The sequence below is a fragment of the Gymnogyps californianus genome, chromosome 1 (genome assembly GCF_018139145.2).
Source record: "Gymnogyps californianus isolate 813 chromosome 1, ASM1813914v2, whole genome shotgun sequence".
Lineage (NCBI taxonomy): Eukaryota > Metazoa > Chordata > Aves > Accipitriformes > Cathartidae > Gymnogyps > Gymnogyps californianus.
The window spans coordinates 149,089,516-149,107,650 of NC_059471.1; the positions used below are offsets into that span (position 1 = coordinate 149,089,516).

General features: G+C 43.6%; 2 protein-coding genes across 2 annotated transcripts; both read right to left on the reverse strand.

Moving 5' to 3' along the window:
• Positions 1-2,316: 2,316 nt before the first annotated feature.
• On the reverse strand, positions 2,317-9,229 carry LOC127012944 (tubulin alpha-4 chain). Its single transcript, XM_050891415.1, has 5 exons — positions 9,214-9,229; positions 5,548-5,770; positions 4,705-4,853; positions 3,446-4,126; positions 2,317-2,629 (listed from the first exon to the last, which is right to left on the reverse strand). The coding sequence occupies exons 1-5, from the start codon at positions 9,214-9,216 to the stop codon at positions 2,342-2,344; spliced, it is 1,344 nt and encodes a 447-aa protein (XP_050747372.1). The 5' UTR covers positions 9,217-9,229; the 3' UTR covers positions 2,317-2,341.
• A 5,567-nt stretch (positions 9,230-14,796) lies between these two features.
• LOC127012949 (tubulin alpha-4 chain-like) lies at positions 14,797-17,887 on the reverse strand. The gene is made up of 4 exons (XM_050891428.1): positions 17,845-17,887; positions 16,935-17,083; positions 15,842-16,522; positions 14,797-15,090 (listed from the first exon to the last, which is right to left on the reverse strand). The coding sequence occupies exons 1-4, from the start codon at positions 17,870-17,872 to the stop codon at positions 14,797-14,799; spliced, it is 1,152 nt and encodes a 383-aa protein (XP_050747385.1). The 5' UTR covers positions 17,873-17,887.
• Positions 17,888-18,135: the final 248 nt, after the last annotated feature.

Sequence of the window (18,135 nt, forward strand, 5' to 3'; positions counted from 1 at the left end):
TCAGTCCCTTAATAATCTTTGTGGACCTTTGCTGAACTCTATCCAGCATGTCCATGGCTCTCTTGTACTGAGGAGTGCAGAACTGGACATAGTACTCCAGGTGTGGCCTCACCAGTGCTGAGCGGAGTGGAAGGATCACCTCCGTCATCCTGCCTAAGCACAGCATAGCTAGCCAGTCGAGGGAGGTGATTGTTCCACTCTACACTGCACTGATGCGGCCCCACCTTGAGTGCTGTGTGCAGTTTTGGGCGCCTCAATATAAGAAGGACATCAAAATATTAGAGTGTGTCCAGAGGAGGGCGACCGGAGGATAGGGCTCAGATGTCTCATTGAGTTGAGGATTGCATTTATTTGAGTCCTTCTTAGAAACAATACAGGGAAGATTCTGTTCTCTTTTCACCTTCGTTACTCCACAGACTTGTCTCCCCCATCCCCTTGCTAAGGCTATAACAATCCTGAGTGCTGAGATAAAAATGATAGGGAGGCCTATCCATATATCTCATCCACAGAATGGTATAAACCCCTTGATTCTGTGCTGGTTTTGACTGGGACAGAATTCATTTTCTTCATAGTAGCTAGTATGGGACTATGTTTTGGATTTGTGCTGGAAACAGTGTTGATAGTACAGGGATGTTTTCGTCATTGCTGAGCAGTGTTTACACAGAGTCAAGGCCTTTTCTGCTTCTCACACCACCCCACCAGCGAGGAGGCTGGGGGTGCACAAGAAGTTGGGAGCGGACACAGCTGGGACAGCTGACCCCAGCTGACCAAAGGGATATTCCATACCATAGGACATCATGCTCAGCATATAAAGCTGGGGGAAGAAGGAGGAAGGGGGGGACGTTCGGAGTGATGGTGTTTTGTCTTCCCAAGTAACGGTTACGCGTGATGGAGCCCTGCTTTCCTGGAGATGGCTGAACACCTGCCTGCCGATGGGAAGTGGTGAATGAATTCCTTGTTTTGCTTTGCTTGCGTGCACGGCTTTTGCTTTACCTCTTAAATTGTCTTTATCTCAACCCACAAGTTTTCTCACTTTTACTCTTCTGATTCTCTCCCCCACCCCACCAGGGGGGCAGTGAGCAAGCAGCTGTGTGGTGCTTAGTTGCCGGCTGGAGTTAAACCCCGACAGTCCTTTTTGGTGCCCAACATGGGGCTCGAAGGGTTCGAGATAAGAACAGGTTTGATTGGAATGTGCTAGATCGAATTTATAGCTGTTATTGCTGTTTAGCTATTAATTGGCAGGCTCCTGTGCTTGCCATGGGGCTTGCTTGCCTTACTGTAAATTAGACTGTAGTGCTCGTTAGTGCCTGCTTTTTGCTTTCGCTGCTTGCTGTACTGCTTATCGTCTTACTCTGCTGTGCCTGGGAACATTTTGATAACAGCAATGGCGATGCGCCTGGGCTGTCAGATGGCCAGGGCATCGCTGCTGTTTCTGTGCTGCTGTACTGGACAGGCTGGAACTCCAGTGTGAACTCGAGTCGAAGGGACTGTGACCGTGGATGAGTCCACATAGGAGCAGGAGACCCTGAAGCGTCTGTGGCTGTGGATAAGCCGATGCCAGAGGAGGTACATCTCAAAGCATCTGTGGCCATGGTTATGTCTGTGCCGCAGCAGGTATACCTCTGAAGGGATTGTGGCCCAAGGATAAGTCCACACTGGAGAAGGTACACCTCGAAGCATCTGTGGCTGTGCATGAGGTCATGCTGGAGCACCTCAAAGCGTGTGGCCATGGATAAGCACACGACAGAGCAGGTACTCCCCTGGAGGGACTGCAGCCATGGGTAAGGCCATGCTGGAGCAGGTTTACTTCTGAAGGAACTGTGGCTGTGGTAAGGCCACGCTGGAGCAGGTATATCTCTGAAGGCATTGTGGCCCATGGAGAAGGCCACGCTGGAACAGGTGCACCTTCCCATTGGCAGGCAGGTGTTCAGCCATCTCCAGGAAAGCCGGGCTCCATCACGCATCGTGGTTACTTGGGAAGACAAATGCCATCACTCTGAACGTCCCCTCCTTCCTTCTTCTTCCCCCAGCTTTATATGCTGAGCATGACGTCATATGGTATGGAATATCCCTTTGGTCAGTTGGGGTCAGCTGTCCCAGCTGTGTCCCCTCCCAACTTCTTGTGCACCCCCAGCCTCCTCGCTGTTGGGGTGGTGTGAGAAACAGAGAAGGCCTTGACTCTGTGTAAACACTGCTCAGCAGTAACTAAAAGATGTCTCTATATGATCCCTTCTAAATTTCTGTATATTACATACAAAAAAGGTGACCTAATGGTAGACACGTGCAATACAGTGATACGGAGACAATTCTGTGCTCACTAGGAACAAAGTGTATTTTAAAATTACTCCCCATCATTTTCTTCTTCAAAAGAGTCAGTTCCCACTTCTTCATAGTCTTTCTCCAGGGCAGCCAGGTCCTCTCGGGCCTCTGCGAATTCTCCCTCCTCCATGCCTTCACCCACATACCAGTGCACAAAAGCTCTCTTGGCATACATCAGATCAAACTTGTGGTCAAGCCTTGCCCAAGCCTCTGCAATGGCTGTGGTGTTGCTCAGCATGCAGACTGCTCGCTGAACTTGGGCTAGGTCTCCACCAGGAACTACTGTAGGAGGCTGATAGTTGATGCCAACCTGGAAACAGGAATATGAGAGAAGGTTGCAAAAAGGCAAGAGCAGAAAGCAGTCAAAGAGCTGAAAAAATGTGAGTAAAGTTACAGACGCTGGGGTAGAGTGGTGACACTATCAAAACTACCCAATGGCAAATGCCATAAAAAATAATAATGTCATAAACAGTATGATACTTGGTCAATTTAATGTCTGTATTATTCTTCTGTTTAATGTACACAGGCAACTTCGTAGCTTTCTTAACAGCTACTCAATGCTGAACATAGAGTTTCACCAAGATACTCTATAGAAACTAATACAAAAAGTTGGTTCCCAGTTAAAAGTTTTCATTCTTAAACCAGCTATTTGTATGACAAATGTTTTTCCACTGTTCATGTCTGTATTATTGTTGAAATTATGTTTCCCAACACTGCTATGTAGCCACTGGGGAGAGGCTGTGTAATATTTCTGCGTGAGGGGGTTAATTGACAGATTCCCTAATATCAGCATTTCCTTTATTAATTATATAATTTTTGGTATTTCCTTAATTTTAGATGTTGCTTCAGAGGGAACACTCACTGGCTTTTCCAAAATTGAGGTCTGAAATGAATACGTCTTTAAATTTTAACTCATGTACACTTCAGATTTCCACTTACGTAAATATTTAGGAGTCTGTGTCAATGGGTTCTCCAAAGGAGAAGCAGCACATTTTATACAAATGCATCTTTCTTATGTTCCTTCTTCTCACAAGTGGGAAACATGCAGGATCTAAAACTTTAAATACAAGTTTTCCACTAGACCGAACTTGCCCTTTAAAGAGAAGCTCATGGCAGGCCTACTCACCTTGAAGCCTGTTGGACACCAGTCAACAAACTGGATAGTTCTCTTGGTCTTGATGGCAGCAATTGCTACGTTGACGTCTTTGGGAACTACGTCACCACGGTAGAGCATGCAGCAGGCCATGTACTTCCCATGTCTTGGGTCACACTTCACCATCTGGTTATTAGGCTCAAAGCAGGAGCTGGTGATTTCAGCCACTGAGAGCTGCTCATGATATGCTCTGTCAGAGGAGATGATGGGGGCGTAGGTCACTAAGGGGAAGTGGATGCGCGGGTAGGGCACCAGGTTTGTCTGGAACTCTGTCAGATCCACATTGAGGGCGCCGTCGAAGCGCAGCGAGGCGGTGATGGAGGAGACGATCTGACTGATGAGGCGGTTGAGGTTTGTGTAAGTGGGGCGCTCGATGTCGAGATTTCGGCGGCAGATGTCATAGATGGCCTCATTATCTACCATGAAGGCGCAGTCCGAGTGCTCCAGGGTGGTATGCGTGGTCAGAATGGAATTGTAAGGCTCCACCACAGCGGTGGAGACCTGAGGGGCTGGGTAGATGGCAAACTCCAGTTTGGACTTCTTTCCATAATCCACAGAGAGGCGTTCCATCAGTAAGGAGGTAAAGCCAGAGCCGGTACCCCCACCAAAGCTGTGGAAGATCAGGAATCCTTGCAGGCCAGAACAGGCATCAGTCTAGAAAGAGAAAGAAAAAGAAAAAGAGAAAGTGAAAGTGAAAGAATAGGGGCTGAAGAAGAATGAAAAGACTTCATCTACTACGTGAGCTTATTCTGAGCTGAAGGAGAGAGCAGTCATTGGCAATACACAGCATAGATTTCATGTCAGGTTTTCTTGAGAAAGTGCTAGTGATAATCCCATCCTTTGCTTTCCTCACTGGCTCAACTTATGACATAAAAATCAGACTCTTACCTGTGGAGCTTCTCTCTCTGAGCTTCACACTTCTTTTAGTTAGTCTAGCTTTAACAAACAGTGTAGAACTGCCTAATCCACCCTTCTATATCAGTATTGGTGCTCTAGGGCTGTGCTAATAATGAAGAATTACATATTCAGAACCACTTTTTAAGAATATCTGGAGGCATACAGCTGGAAAGTGAACTACTGGCCATCTCTCTCTTGGCTAGTAATGATGCCTCTGTATGTCTTGCAATCTCTTTTCTGAACCATTGGTATCATTTGTAGTTAACAAGCTACCTGTTCTGCACTTCTTTCTTCTGCAGAATCCAAAGCGCTGTTTCAAAACTACTGGGACTTACCAGCTTACGGACGCGATCAAGCACCATATCAATGCTTTCTTTGCCAATGGTGTAGTGGCCACGGGCATAGTTATTAGCTGCGTCTTCCTTTCCAGTGATCAGCTGTTCTGGATGAAAAAGTTCCCGGAAGGTGCCAGCCCGCACTTCATCTGAACAAGAAAGAGAAATTGTAAGAAGCTGCATGGCTGTGCTCCAGTGCCAACAAGTTCTGGCTGTTGTTGGCATTGATGCAAGCTTTCAGTCATGGGAGGTCATGACCCCAAAAAACAGATGCTGGTGGAGAAGGGAACTGTCTCCTAAGCATTTTTACATTGTTGTGTTCTGTTGATTTATGGTGTGACTTGTATCCAGCCACAGAATTTGTTATCTTCTCATGAACTTGTCAGTTGTGCAGCCTGTATCCACAAGAGGACAAGTCACCAGAAAAAAAGTGTGAAGAAAATCAGGTTCCCCCAGGTACCCCAGTTTTTAGAAATCCTTCTGTTCCTGGAGGGAAACTGTCAGGCTCCCATTTTGAATCCGAATCAGAGAAAAACAGAATTCGAATGGCAAAAATGTCGTGATAAACAAAACCAGAAGTTAAGTGTTTGTGCAAAGAGAAGTCATACAAACCATGTGTACTAGCTATTAAACTGCTGGGGATCCTGCTGTTCCTATGTTTATAACACCTATAACAGAATCTGGCATTCTGTGTCACAAGAAAATTAATTTCATGCTATCTAGGGGTAGACCAAGATACAAAAGGTGTGCTGCTTTGTACCAGTGGAGGCTGGTGGCGCACTCCATGGTGATATTAGGAAGAGTAAGCTTTTCTCCATTTTCCAGATTTATTTCTATACTAACCTACTACAGTTGGTTCCAGGTCCACCATTACAGCCCGTGGCACATGCTTCCCAGTGACTGTTTCGTTGAAAAATGTGGTAAAAGAGTCATCATAGTTGAGTTCATCGTGCAGATCCTTGAAGGTGCCGTCTGGCTGAATGCCATGCTCCAGGCAGAAGAGTTCCCAGCATGCATTTCCTATCTGAACTCCAGCCTGGCCAACATGAATAGAGATGCACTCACGCTAAGGAGAGAGAGCAGAGACAGGGTCAGAAAAAACAATGCACATTAGTCCTCCTTATTCCTAGTGGTTACTTTTTCCCAGTGTATTGCTTTTCCAAAAAAATGGTGAATTGTCGCTGTCAGCATTCCATTTGATTGTTCAACGCCACGACCACAATAAGACTGTACATATACATGCCAGGTACTGGGGCAGTTCTTTAAAAGATTGAGATCTATCTGCTGTAATATATGGGTAAATGAAAACAGGCAGGGAAAAAAATAATTTCAATTACACAAACCCCACCTTTCCTCCTATGGATTGGCCCTGCTGAGGAGCACATCCCAGTTTAGTTTATTTTTACTCCTGGCTGGAACCTGACACAGCCATGTGGTATCCTTCAACCTTATGTAACCCAGGACAGGTGATGTCTTTTGATCCTTTTACCCTCTGACAGCAGGCTAGAGTGGAAACTTGGAAGAACTGCTTTAAGCAATATTCACCTCAGGAAATTATTTCAGGTTCTCTCAGTTGAAACAAATGTTCCTTCAAGCTCCTGAGCAGCTGTGAATTTTACATTGCGGGTCCATTGCTTATTCAGGCAGTGTCATTGCAATATAGTGTGTTTATTTGCATAATTTTGAGCACCGTTTTGGTGGCAGCCAGGAACTTTAAAGAAAAGAAAACAATGTATGTAACACCAGGCTAAAACAGGCACGTGCCAATTGCTCCAAAATCCTTTACACTTAAGAGTACAGGAGTATGAAAGACCTGGTGCTAGATTTCATAAGTTCAGAAACAGAATTATAAAGCAGATGCTTTGAGTTAGTCCCGATGATTACGACAGCAGGCGTGGTGAAAGGCAGTTTTTTAAGGAGAGAGTGGTTTCGGACACGTGGAGTTTTTCAGCTTCAGTTTCTGCTTTGGAGCAATTGTAATTAAAGCCTTCTGATCTCCACCTTTGTGATCTCAATGGCTCTGTCTATACTAGGGAGTAAGAAAGGGTCACGCCATAGTACTGAACACTGGCCTGTGATCGCCTGTGCTGACTGATAATTAACACACTCTCTGGCACAGTTTTGGCTTATGGCAGTTCAGATAATGCTTTTCCAGATAATGCTTGGGCACCATCCGGAGTACAACTCATTGTCAAGAGTGGTTTCCAGTGAGCAGCTCACTGACCACTGCCTAGCTTTGGAGAGGGAAAGAGAATTCAGATGCCTAAATATGAAGCAGGCTGTGCTACCTGGCTTCAAGGCCAGAAGATGGTCTTCGCTCATTTTTATTTTGTAATATCGCATTTAGAGATATCCAATGACTTAATATCAGATTTGGCCAGTTAACTTTTTTTTTTTTTTTAAATTCTGTAACTGCTTACCCTGCAAAATCATCCTGTGACCTGAGAGTGAAATGCGTCTTCCCCAAAAACTAAATCCTCAGGCAGAATGTGTGACCAGTAGCATCTCTGGAACAGTGTTTTCTTCACAAATTGATATTTATTTATGTTTTAGAAACATAACTAAAGATATCTTTTCAGAAGCAAGTGGAATTTCAGAAGTCACCACTGCCCCAGTTAGCCATCCTCAGAAGTTCAAATGAATATGGAAAGTCAATTTAAATATTTCATTCAATGAAATATATTATTTCTATTCAGTACTTATTTGTAAGTTGCTGACTCTGCAAATGGATATGCAGCAGTGTGTGTAACGTGCTCTCAAGTGTACTTGCACAACTCTGTTTTTCTCAACTGAGTTGTGCAAAAGTGTCCGAGTTATTTGAGTGACGATGAGGCTTCATAGCTTGGTATGTTGCAGGGGAGTTGCAATCTGGAGGATTACTCAGGAGACGCTGAAGGCATATTTAGGCTTAGAGAATTCAGTTAATGCTGATTTTGCACAGGAGAGGCTCCTGCTTTTCTTTTAAATCTCAATGTGAATCTGTGAGGCTGGCAGCAAGGAAAAAAAAAAGTTTTTTCCTTTTAAACATGGCAGTGAGGCCAGGTGACTTTTTTAAAGAATGTCTTTTTAGAGCAAAACTACAATTACAAGTCAAGCAATACTTGGAACATAAAAAGCTGCTTTGCTCTGTTCCTCAGATCAGTAGAGGAATTGGTCTGTTTTTTCACAGACAGAACAAGTGAATGTTGCCTTAGAAAGTTAATATTGTAAAGGTTAGTATAGGACTACAGCTGGAGACTGCAGAACCAGTTCCTTTCCTTTTAGACTGAGCTTTCAGCTGCACTAGTTTGAAGCAGTATCATCTCAACCCTGCCTTTTGAGCCAGGCCTCTTGCTCAGTGAAGTGCTCCTGCCTTCAACTCCCATCTTCTCCTACCCCAGCAGTAATTTCTAAATACTCTGACAAGGAGCAAAGACAATAACAAACAGGTTTCTAATTTTGCATAGTAAACAGCTTTAAAATAGGTATCAGACTTTTAGCAGGGAAGAGAGTAGGCCTTCTTCAGAGTCACAGGCAGAGTAAACTGATCTCTACATGGTATTTAAATTTGGAGCCTACTCCAAACTCATGTTTCACATCCCATCACTAATGTACCAGGACCTGGCTTACAAATTGTGGACCTGACTTTTTATCTACCAAGAGACAGTAGAAAGGGACAGGTCCTTTGTGAAACTAAACCTGGGACAGCTTTGACTCTATTAAAAAAACAGAATACTACCTGGCTTAAATATTTATTGTACAAAGGCAGACTTTAGTCTTCCAGCTATTCCCGAAACATACCCACTACCCTAGGTCTGCCTTAAGGCATGGGGAGCTTGTGGAACTGTGTATCTTGCCTGCAAAATGAGCACTCTCATTTTGGACCTGCAGCTGTACTGGCAGAAAATAACATAGTTCTCTTCACCAAAATAAGACTCAGTGCTAGACATAAATTGGGGTACTAAGTGAAATGGATTTTTCACATTCTAAGAGGTTTTGAGAGATTTCTATGACTTTATAATAAACTCCCAAATCTTAAAAATGAAGGGCCTTTTTTACTTACTTAAACGCATACACATATAAAAACATTCATGCACTTCAGAAACACACATGTATACACTGTATAGCTATGAACAGTACAGCCACTGGGGCTAAATTAATTTGAAACAGACACAAAGGTAAGTAACTTCTTTGTTTTATTTCTAAAAAAAAATATTATCTCATATGAAAATGAACCTGTGTTGAGAAAATATAGTCACAAAGAAAGTACTAAAAAGCTAAGACTCCAGATCTAATTTATTTTATAATTCCACTAATTAGAGACTCTCTGAAGAAAACTTTGGTTCACCATGCCTTACAGCTCCAGTGAGATTTTCTAACGCTCCTTTCCCATCCTCTTACATGGTAATCAGTGCGTGACATCAGGGTTTTGTGGCACAAACCGCTGATAACAACGGCAGATCCCCCTGCCTTCCCTCGTCCGTGGTCCTCCCGGTCCCCGTATGACTGGTGTTCCCGCATCCCCCTTACCATGGTGTCTCCAGTGATGTTTCCTTCCCTTTCGGATCAGTGGTGGCCGGTCTTTGCAGGAGCCCGGCTCTGGGCTGCAGGGCGGGAGGCAGCCTGGGCCCAGCACCCGGCACCTGCTGCTGCGCTTCAGTGTCACGGTGCGGCGGGGAATAGGTCACAGGCTCCGCAGTTCTGCCCGCTGCATCACTGCCTCCTGCCCTCCCCGCCACCCCGCGTATGCAAATTCATCCAGACAGGCAGGGCTCAGATAGATACACCCCAGATTTCAAATTTAGTCCCGCCTGGTTTGGCGTGCTTATTAAATCTGAGTGTAGCCATGTAACGTGCTGTACACTATACTTTCTAACACCTGAGTATTATACATGTGTGTCACCTACAAGACACATACCATCCCACTTCCCTGTTCTGCCAGTATGTACACGTGTAGATGAAAATCACTCCTAAATTCCAATACAGAAGACCAAGAAGGCATAAGAGAGCAAAAGAATGGAAAAGAGAAGGATAGAAGAAAAAACAAAAATAGAGAACTGGAAAGTAAATATAATTACCATTCTGAAGTGTGCTCTACCAGTGCTCTTAAATGCTGGCCTGACGTCTTGCTGTCCTTACTCCAGCTGCCTCTCTATCAATGTTTCAATTTACTTCTATTGCTTCTCTTTCTGTGTACAGTCATCTGGGCTGTCAGCAGTATGGGACAGCATTCAGTACAGACTCTAACTCATCTGTCCAAACACAGAAAGAAATTTGATTCTTATTGCAGTGCTTATTGCAAGACATAGCTGGAGGCATCACACAAACGTTCTCACACCAAATTAGGGCAGTTGCCTCCACCACTTTCTTGTTTGCTCCTTCTGCACTAGCTCAGCATTGGAAAGCAGCAGCTTCTCTCAGAGGAGAAATTCTCGTGTTTGCAACTCCTAGGTACCAAAGAGGAAGGCACACTTAATTGCTTGAAACTGAATATTATGTATCCCCTGAGTTTGTAAACATACTGTTTATTATGATGTTTAATCAGTAGAAATTTAAATACCCAATTCCTAAAATTTAGGTTAGTCTACTTTGACGTGATGATATTAATAGATTGTTCTGCCACTGTTGGCAACCAGCATCTAAGTATCTTCTCTAACACCTACATCTTAACAGTGTGAAGTAGTTCATACTGTTTTTCATAAACTCACATTTACTTTGGTATAGTCTTCATTTTGCTGATCTTTACATAAACCTGCAAATCACTACTCTGATTTTGGCTGGGAAAAGCTACAGAGATTTCTGGAGCCACAAATATTTTTTACAGAGGAAGAGTTCCCATGATAATTTCTTTCTGCTGCTCTGTTTAAGCTGAGTCCCACGCTTCTCCAGAAAACCATCAGACCATTGCTTTGAGACTAAGGAATAGGTTGTTCTAGTGTTCCTCTTCCAATGGAACTGGTAATGTTCCAGCCAAGCTCTGGCGCTCTGGACAATCTGAAATGTTAATGCTCATGGCTCCACCAGATGTGGAGATCTGTACAGAGAATCACCTCAGGAAAAAGTGTCACAGCAAATACTTTGAGCAGTCCACCACCCAAATCCTCTTAGGCACTCTTTGAATCAACATGTCAGATCTAGCAGCTACAAAACCTAAAAGAGGTCTGTGAATTACTAAATTATTTGGAACTTAGTCCATTGCTGCATTTTCTCTGCTCTTCCATTGCCCCCCTCCTCTCTTCTGAAATAGGCAGTGAGAGCACCTCTGGGAGTTAATCATTCCTCTCTCCACCCCACTCAAACTCAACTGTCCCAGGACCCATAGTCTCACCAATGTTGGGTTGCCACACTGAACAGAGTCTCACCAGTCAAAACTTCCAGGGAGCAGGGAGTGACGGAGTCTTGAGCGGTGTCCCTGGCCAGTGGGAGTACAACGGCTATGTCCCTTCTCTCTAGAATCAATTGAGCTAGAAGAGCCTGGGGATGACCCAGGTTACTATTTTTCCCTTTCTCACATATGCGTAGCTAAGAAAAAGGCGTTTGCAAATCTGCTTTAGACCAAAGACAGTGCTTGACCTGCTCTGTCTTGAGATAGCCCATGAACTCAAGTGCTGGAAATACGTACTGCTCTGGGGTGAAGGCCAGACACAGACGTAAAAACCCTGAGGAAGACTTGGGCATACTGTTTTTCATGAGGTTTCCTTATGTTGCTCTGTCCACCTGTGTTGTGGAGTGCTTGGGCAGAAAACCCTCAGCCTAGATTTAGAGGGTAAGCTGAAAGCACAGCGTGGGACTGTGCTCCCAGGTACCGGTGAGTTTTGTTGACTCCAGAGTCGGCCTCTAGGCTCTACTCAGTAGACACGAGGCAGATATGGCCTGGACTTGGATTCTTGGACAGAAAGTCATCTTGCTCGATGCTGGCATTCAACCTGTGCGGGCAGATGGTGAGCTTATAGGGGCACCTCTCTGTCCTGCATGGAACAGGCTTGAGACATGCCCTGCATGGGGACGGTTGATAGCCCAGCAGCCTGGTCAAGACCTGCCCACTTCAGCTTTTACCTTGCGACGCTGGTAGATGGTGACGAGAGCTAAATAGGGCTGCTAATAAAAAAGCTCTGCCACAGAGTCCTGAGGTGTGCAAATAAGTGAATTCGGCATGAGTGCTAGAGTGGCTTTGCTGGTACTGCCAGAGGGCTTGTGAATAGCCCATGCTCCTCAGGATGATGCGCAGCCTGCACGCAACTGGGATGGTCTGGACATTCTCAGAGGGCTTCTCATGTGCACATGGACTGGGTGCTGTGCCATAGGTGCCCTCCAGAGCAACGCAACAGAGCAGAGGAGTTGTGAGTTATTATCTCCAATTGTTTATGATGATACTATCAAAATCAGCCTCTTAATCTCAACCCACGAGGTGGGGTTTTTTTCGATTCTCTCCCCCATCCCACTGGGTGGGGGGAGTGAGCGAGCGGCTGCGTGGTGCTTAGTTGCTGGCTGGGGTTAAACCATGACAGAGGGATTTTAAAAAAACCCTTAACATGGCCATACAAAACCTAAACCATTTTTCTCTATTTAAAAATAGATACATCTCTGAAAATAGCATTTTTGAATGATCTAGAGCTTAGAAGTACTGTCCACCAGATCTTAGGCCAAGAGAACCACTAAGTCCTGTGATCTATCAGTTCTTTTCTGACTAGAGGTCAAAATATGTCAACAGGCAAATGAAGGACAGTTAACTTCTTTATCTCCTCTACCAGATATACATGACTCCCTACAGATTGGTTACCTAAGTGACTCACCAATAGTGGCAGAATCATGGATTATTTTAGAACAGTAATGTGCCATCTTACAAAACAGTGCACTCCTAGGAAGTTCTTCGGTGATCATACAAAAACCTCTTTCGCTTTTAATTTGGTGTGTGAAAGTCTTCGCATTTCCCACACATTATAATACCTTCTTATGGTAGGTGAATGAAGATATAAATGTTGCCCTGTGTCCCCTGTAGAAGTACATTCTCTCATTCTGTTGCCACCTACTGGGAGAATTGACAGCATCTCATTTCAGGTATTTCTGAAATCCCAAAGTCTAGTATTTCAGTACCCACATAAAACTGCTATATTGATAAAATACTGGCTTTCAGGCATTATCCCTGAAACAGAGAACTGTGCTATGTATTTTTAAAATTACTTTTAAATAAAGAAAAATTAAGTAGATGTTGGGATACAGTTTGAAAAGAGTTATTTCCTTTTTGGTAAGAATTGTCATATACAAAATTTCTCTATATATGTTAAAAATTATAGAATTAGATCTGGACTTGCAGAATTATCTCCCCTAATATAGCAAGGTCAGAACTATAGTTTCTAATATAAAGATCAGCCATTCATTGTGCAGATAAAAACCCCAACTTCTGGATGTGCCTGCTTTTCTTTATGATCTTTTAGCAAACCTAATACAAACAGATTTTTCAGAAAGAGGACAAAGCTTCTCAACAGTTTGGGCAAAACATAATGCATTTCTGTAGCCCTGCTGGAGTTGTATGCCATGAGTATATGCTTCAGTGAAAACATGGATTTTTTTAAAAAGAAATTTATGAAAGATCAATAGTAAATCCAGCATTAAAATAACAGTGGTATGTATTTGGTCTCCAGGGTGTCTCCCCTTCATCAGTGCTAAGGGAAACCTTCCAGATAACTATGAGCTCATAAGCAAGTTGGACACTCATGGCAAGATAAGTACAACAGTCTTATTGTCTTGCTGCAGGCATTGTTTAACACAGGGCTGCTCAACAGGTACCCCCAAATGGACCCCATTTTCTGAACCTTCTATTAGCTTTCTCTTGCTCTCCCCCCGCCCCCCCCAATAGACACACAGACACCACTTTTTCACCACTGGCCCTGTTCTGCTAATTTTACACCTTTATATGGTAATTTCAGTTTTAGTTAGTACCCCCAGTAAGCTGACACCCCCTTCACTTTCTGTTGATATCTTACACTCAAGGCAGGGGTCCCCAACACTCCCCTTTCACTATATGTTATGCCCAGTAGCTTCTCCTGCCATTACCTCATTACTTCAGACACAGTTTAGGATTGGCCAGCCACTTTTCCTGTTCCATTATCTGCAACATCCAACAGTTTCTCTTGTTATCGCATCAGTTTAACCTCAGGCTGTGGCTGGCCACCTGCCTGCATGCCTTAACACTATATTGCTTTAAAATCCTAAAACAATGGGAATATACAAAAATATACCTTATGAAGACTTAAGCTGTGAAGTCGTAGCTGGTGTTCTTAGACATCCCACCTATACCTATCACACACATTTTTTTGTCATGGTTCTGATTTATTGTGATCTCAGTAAGTCTGACGGAGCTGATAATGCTTCTGTCCTGCATGCCACAAGTTGGTCATTTTAAGGCCCTTAACTCTGTCACAGATGTTGTTCATTTAGCAGCTACAACAGAACTGTCAGCATACTTGCACCTCCAGACCAATCCAGTTATGATTGTTACACAGTGCTGCACAAGCATAGTGTGCTGTAAACTCCTGCTGAAGCTAAGAGTACCTGAATTGTGCCCCTACTCATGGCAGCTGGCAAAATCGCACCTTCCAATGACCCCGCACTGTGGATTCTGTAGAAGCAAGGGCACTAGGACAAGCTGTATGTTCTTGGCACCAACAGAGTTCTCACTGCATCTTACAGCTTTACAAACATTACGTTTCGAATTAGTATGAAATAAACACTGAGCACTGTAGGTAACTTCTCCTTACGTAGTGTCTGTAGCAATTATGTGGGACATTTTGAAGCACGAGTTCCTCAAATAATATTACAGCTACATGACTGTATCTTTGTATTGAATAAATGCCAGTATAGGTGACAGAGATCCTTTCAGGATATGTTAGCAAAAAATATGAAGCCTGCCATCCCCTGAGGCAAAGTGACTAATGATTAGCTGGTCATATATCCTGCATTTACTGTCTTGTGATCTCATAGTGGAAAACTCATCTTGTTTATAGTCTACTAAGATGGCAATGGACTTGGTGTGTGTGAGACAAGCAGAAATGCAGCCACATGAAAAAAAGAGACATAGAGACAATCTTATGCACAGAAAGAGCAGAGTGACTTTTAAGATTCCTCTCCCTCATTTTCTTCTTCAAATGAGTCAGTTCCCACTTCTTCATAGTCCTTCTCCAGAGCAGACAGGTCTTCTCGCGCCTCTGCGAATTCTCCTTCCTCCATGCCTTCACTAACATACCAGTGCATAAAAGCTCTCTTAGCATACATGAGATCGAATTTGTAGTCCAGCCTTGCCCAGGCATCTGCAATGGCTGTGGTATTGCTCAGCATGCAGACTGCTCGCTCAACCTGGGCCAGGTCTCCTCCTGGTGTAACTGTAGGAGGCTGATAGTTGATCCCAACCTGCAAATAACAATAGACAAAATGGAGGAATAAAAAGAGTTATGAGAAAAGGGACAAAATTAGACAATAAACAGGGTAAGAAAATTGTAAAACCATTGATGAGGGGAGGAAAACAGGTAGGGGAAACCCCAAATCACATCAGTGTTAAGTCTAATGTCATTCCAGCTACTTTTTTGTGCACAAGTGAATTCCTTACCCTCACTCAAGGGGCGGGGGGGGAGGGAGACCAACCAGAACTGAACTCTAAATGAAGAAAAACTTACAAAAATATGTCAGTATGCATGGAAAAATTCGGGACAATGAACAAAATCTCTCTCTGTGAAGATGTTGTAGAAATGTTTCACTTGCCAAAAATATATTATTGATAACTTTTGGGGTTTTTTTGTTTGTTTGGTTTGGTTTTTTAAATCTCACGAAAGACACTCTCAAGTGTCTCAGTGTCTTCAGAGTATAAGCCTTACCTTGATCTTTCTTCTAAAATGCAATTTCTTTAAGTTTAAAGTCTTATAGGGTTGACATTCTCCTGTTACTGAATATAGAAATACTGTATATGCTTCCATTTACTTAAATATTTAGGAGTCTGTGTCAATGGGTTCTCCAAAGGAGAAGCAGCACATTTTATACAAATGCATCTTTCTTATGTTCCTTCTTCTCACAAGTGGGAAACATGCAAGATCTAAAACTTTAAATATGAGTTTTCTGCTAGACTGAACTTGCCCTTTAAAGAGAAGCTCATGGCAGGCCTACTCACCTTGAAGCCTGTTGGACACCAGTCAACAAACTGGATAGTTCTCTTGGTCTTGATGGTGGCAATTGCTACGTTGACGTCTTTGGGAACTACGTCACCACGGTAGAGCATGCAGCAGGCCATGTACTTCCCATGTCTTGGGTCACACTTCACCATCTGGTTATTAGGCTCAAAGCAGGAGCTGGTGATTTCAGCCACTGAGAGCTGCTCATGATATGCTCTGTCAGAGGAGATGATGGGGGCGTAGGTCACTAAGGGGAAGTGGATGCGTGGGTAGGGCACCAGGTTTGTCTGGAACTCTGTCAGATCCACATTGAGGGCACCGTCGAAACGCAGCGAGGCGGTGATGGAGGAGACAATCTGACTGATGAGGTGGTTAAGGTTTGTGTAAGTGGGGCGCTCGATGTCGAGATTTCGGCGGCAGATATCATAGATGGCCTCATTATCTACCATGAAGGCGCAGTCTGAATGCTCCAGGGTGGTATGCGTGGTCAGAATGGAATTGTAAGGCTCCACCACAGCGGTGGAGACCTGAGGGGCTGGGTAGATGGCAAACTCCAGTTTGGACTTCTTTCCATATTCAATGGAGAGGCGTTCCATCAGTAAGGAGGTAAAGCCAGAGCCGGTACCCCCACCAAAGCTGTGGAAGATCAGGAATCCTTGCAGGCCAGAACAAGCATCAGCCTGAAAGCCAACAGGAAAAGTGAAAGAATAAGTGGACATAAATTACACCCTCAAATAGAGACAGCAACACCCACACCCAGTGCACAGCACAAAAGTCAGCAGTTTTCCCAGAAAATTCTCAGTTTTTCTCAGTTTTCCCCCGTAAATCTCAGGGTAGAGTATCAATAGAGCGATATTCATTTTTTTCTTACAATAATAACGCTATAGCAATATTTGAGGTTTTCCATTTAAGTCTTCCATTCATATGAAAACTAAGATGGGACATCTGGGACCTGCATTTCTCTGTTCTGAGCCAATGAGAATAGTAAAAGCAAAACGAGAGCCACTATAAAAAAAAAAAAAAAAAATGTATGTGGTGTTTATTTCCCCTCCCACCCCCCTAAGGTCTTTCTTCCAACGTAATAAGGCATACCAGCTTGCGGATACGATCTAATGCCATGTCAATTTTGTCTTTGCCAACAGAGTAGTGGCCACGGGCGTAGTTATTAGCTGCATCTTCCTTTCCAGTGATCAGCTGCTCTGGATGGAAAAGCTGCCTGTAGGTGCCAGTTCGCACTTCATCTGAACAAGAGAGAAAAAGCTAAGCTTGGAAGAGATAATTCACCAAGGTTGATAACATTTGCAAAACCAATGGAGCATTTTATGTTGGCAGAAAATGGTATGGAAGATCTGTATGTTGAAAAACAAAGTACAGAGGTGAGGAGTATCATCTGAGATGTTCTCAGTTTGGGCAAAAAAGAAGTGGACTCTGCTCCAAGTGTAACTTGCTGTGTTACACAAATGAATTCATTTATCAAATGAGGGCTGTGCCATGCTGTGGTAAAATTTCAGCTCTATATACTGATCAGATGAAGATCCATCAGAACCTTCAGGGGAATGACTGGAAAAAAGAGATTTGCAAGAGTAAAACAGTGGTTTCCCCTGATTCTTCATGCTCCTCTCTTACATCTGAATATGAGGAAAGCATTTTCCATCAGTTAGCAAAGGAAAAATACCACCACAAAAAAAGACCAGAAAGGAATCTCTTTAAGAAAGCTAAATTGTATTCATAACCAGTCGAGGTTTAAACAATAGTAAACTTTTGATTTTATTAATTATTAGTAGCACACCCAGGACAGAGTGCAGTCCAGTTTTCATCTTTTCATTGAGATAACAGAATTTTTAGTAATATCTGATATTAAAAACTTAAAATCTGTACGTTTTGCCTGCATGCTGGGATCATCCCTAATGGTAAGGGCATTGTCCTGCTATTCAGTGATCTGAACTTTGGCACCCAGAAGAGTTAATTAATTTCTGTTTTCCAAGATTAGTTCTATACTGACCTATTACAGTTTGTTCCAAGTCCACCATAATAGCCCGGGGCACGTATTTTCTAGAGCTAGTCTCTCTGAAGAATGTGGCAAAAGAGTCATCATTGCTGGGCTGGTCGATGAAGGTGCCATTTGGCTGAATGCCGTGCTCCAGACAGAAGAGTTCCCAACATGCATTGCCAATTTGAACTCCGGCTTGGCCAATGTGAACAGAGATGCACTCGCGCTGAAAGGGGAGGACAAGGGAAATGGTGAGAAAAATCAGAGAATATCCTAAGAGTCTATAAGCTGATCTTACCTGAA

Bases quoted from the DNA above. Each gene is read 5' to 3' on its own strand.
- LOC127012944 (XM_050891415.1), bottom strand. The intron at 4,854-5,547 runs GTTAGTATAGAA...TTTCTTGTTCAG, and splicing joins CCTGGAACCAACTGTAGTAG to ATGAAGTGCGGGCTGGCACC. The intron at 2,630-3,445 runs GTGAGTAGGCCT...TCCTGTTTCCAG, and splicing joins GGTGTCCAACAGGCTTCAAG to GTTGGCATCAACTATCAGCC.
- LOC127012949 (XM_050891428.1), bottom strand. From the start codon at position 17,872: ATGGTGGACTTGGAACAAACTGTAATAG. The intron at 17,084-17,844 runs GTCAGTATAGAA...TCTCTTGTTCAG, and splicing joins CTTGGAACAAACTGTAATAG to ATGAAGTGCGAACTGGCACC. The intron at 15,091-15,841 runs GTGAGTAGGCCT...TGTTATTTGCAG, and splicing joins GGTGTCCAACAGGCTTCAAG to GTTGGGATCAACTATCAGCC.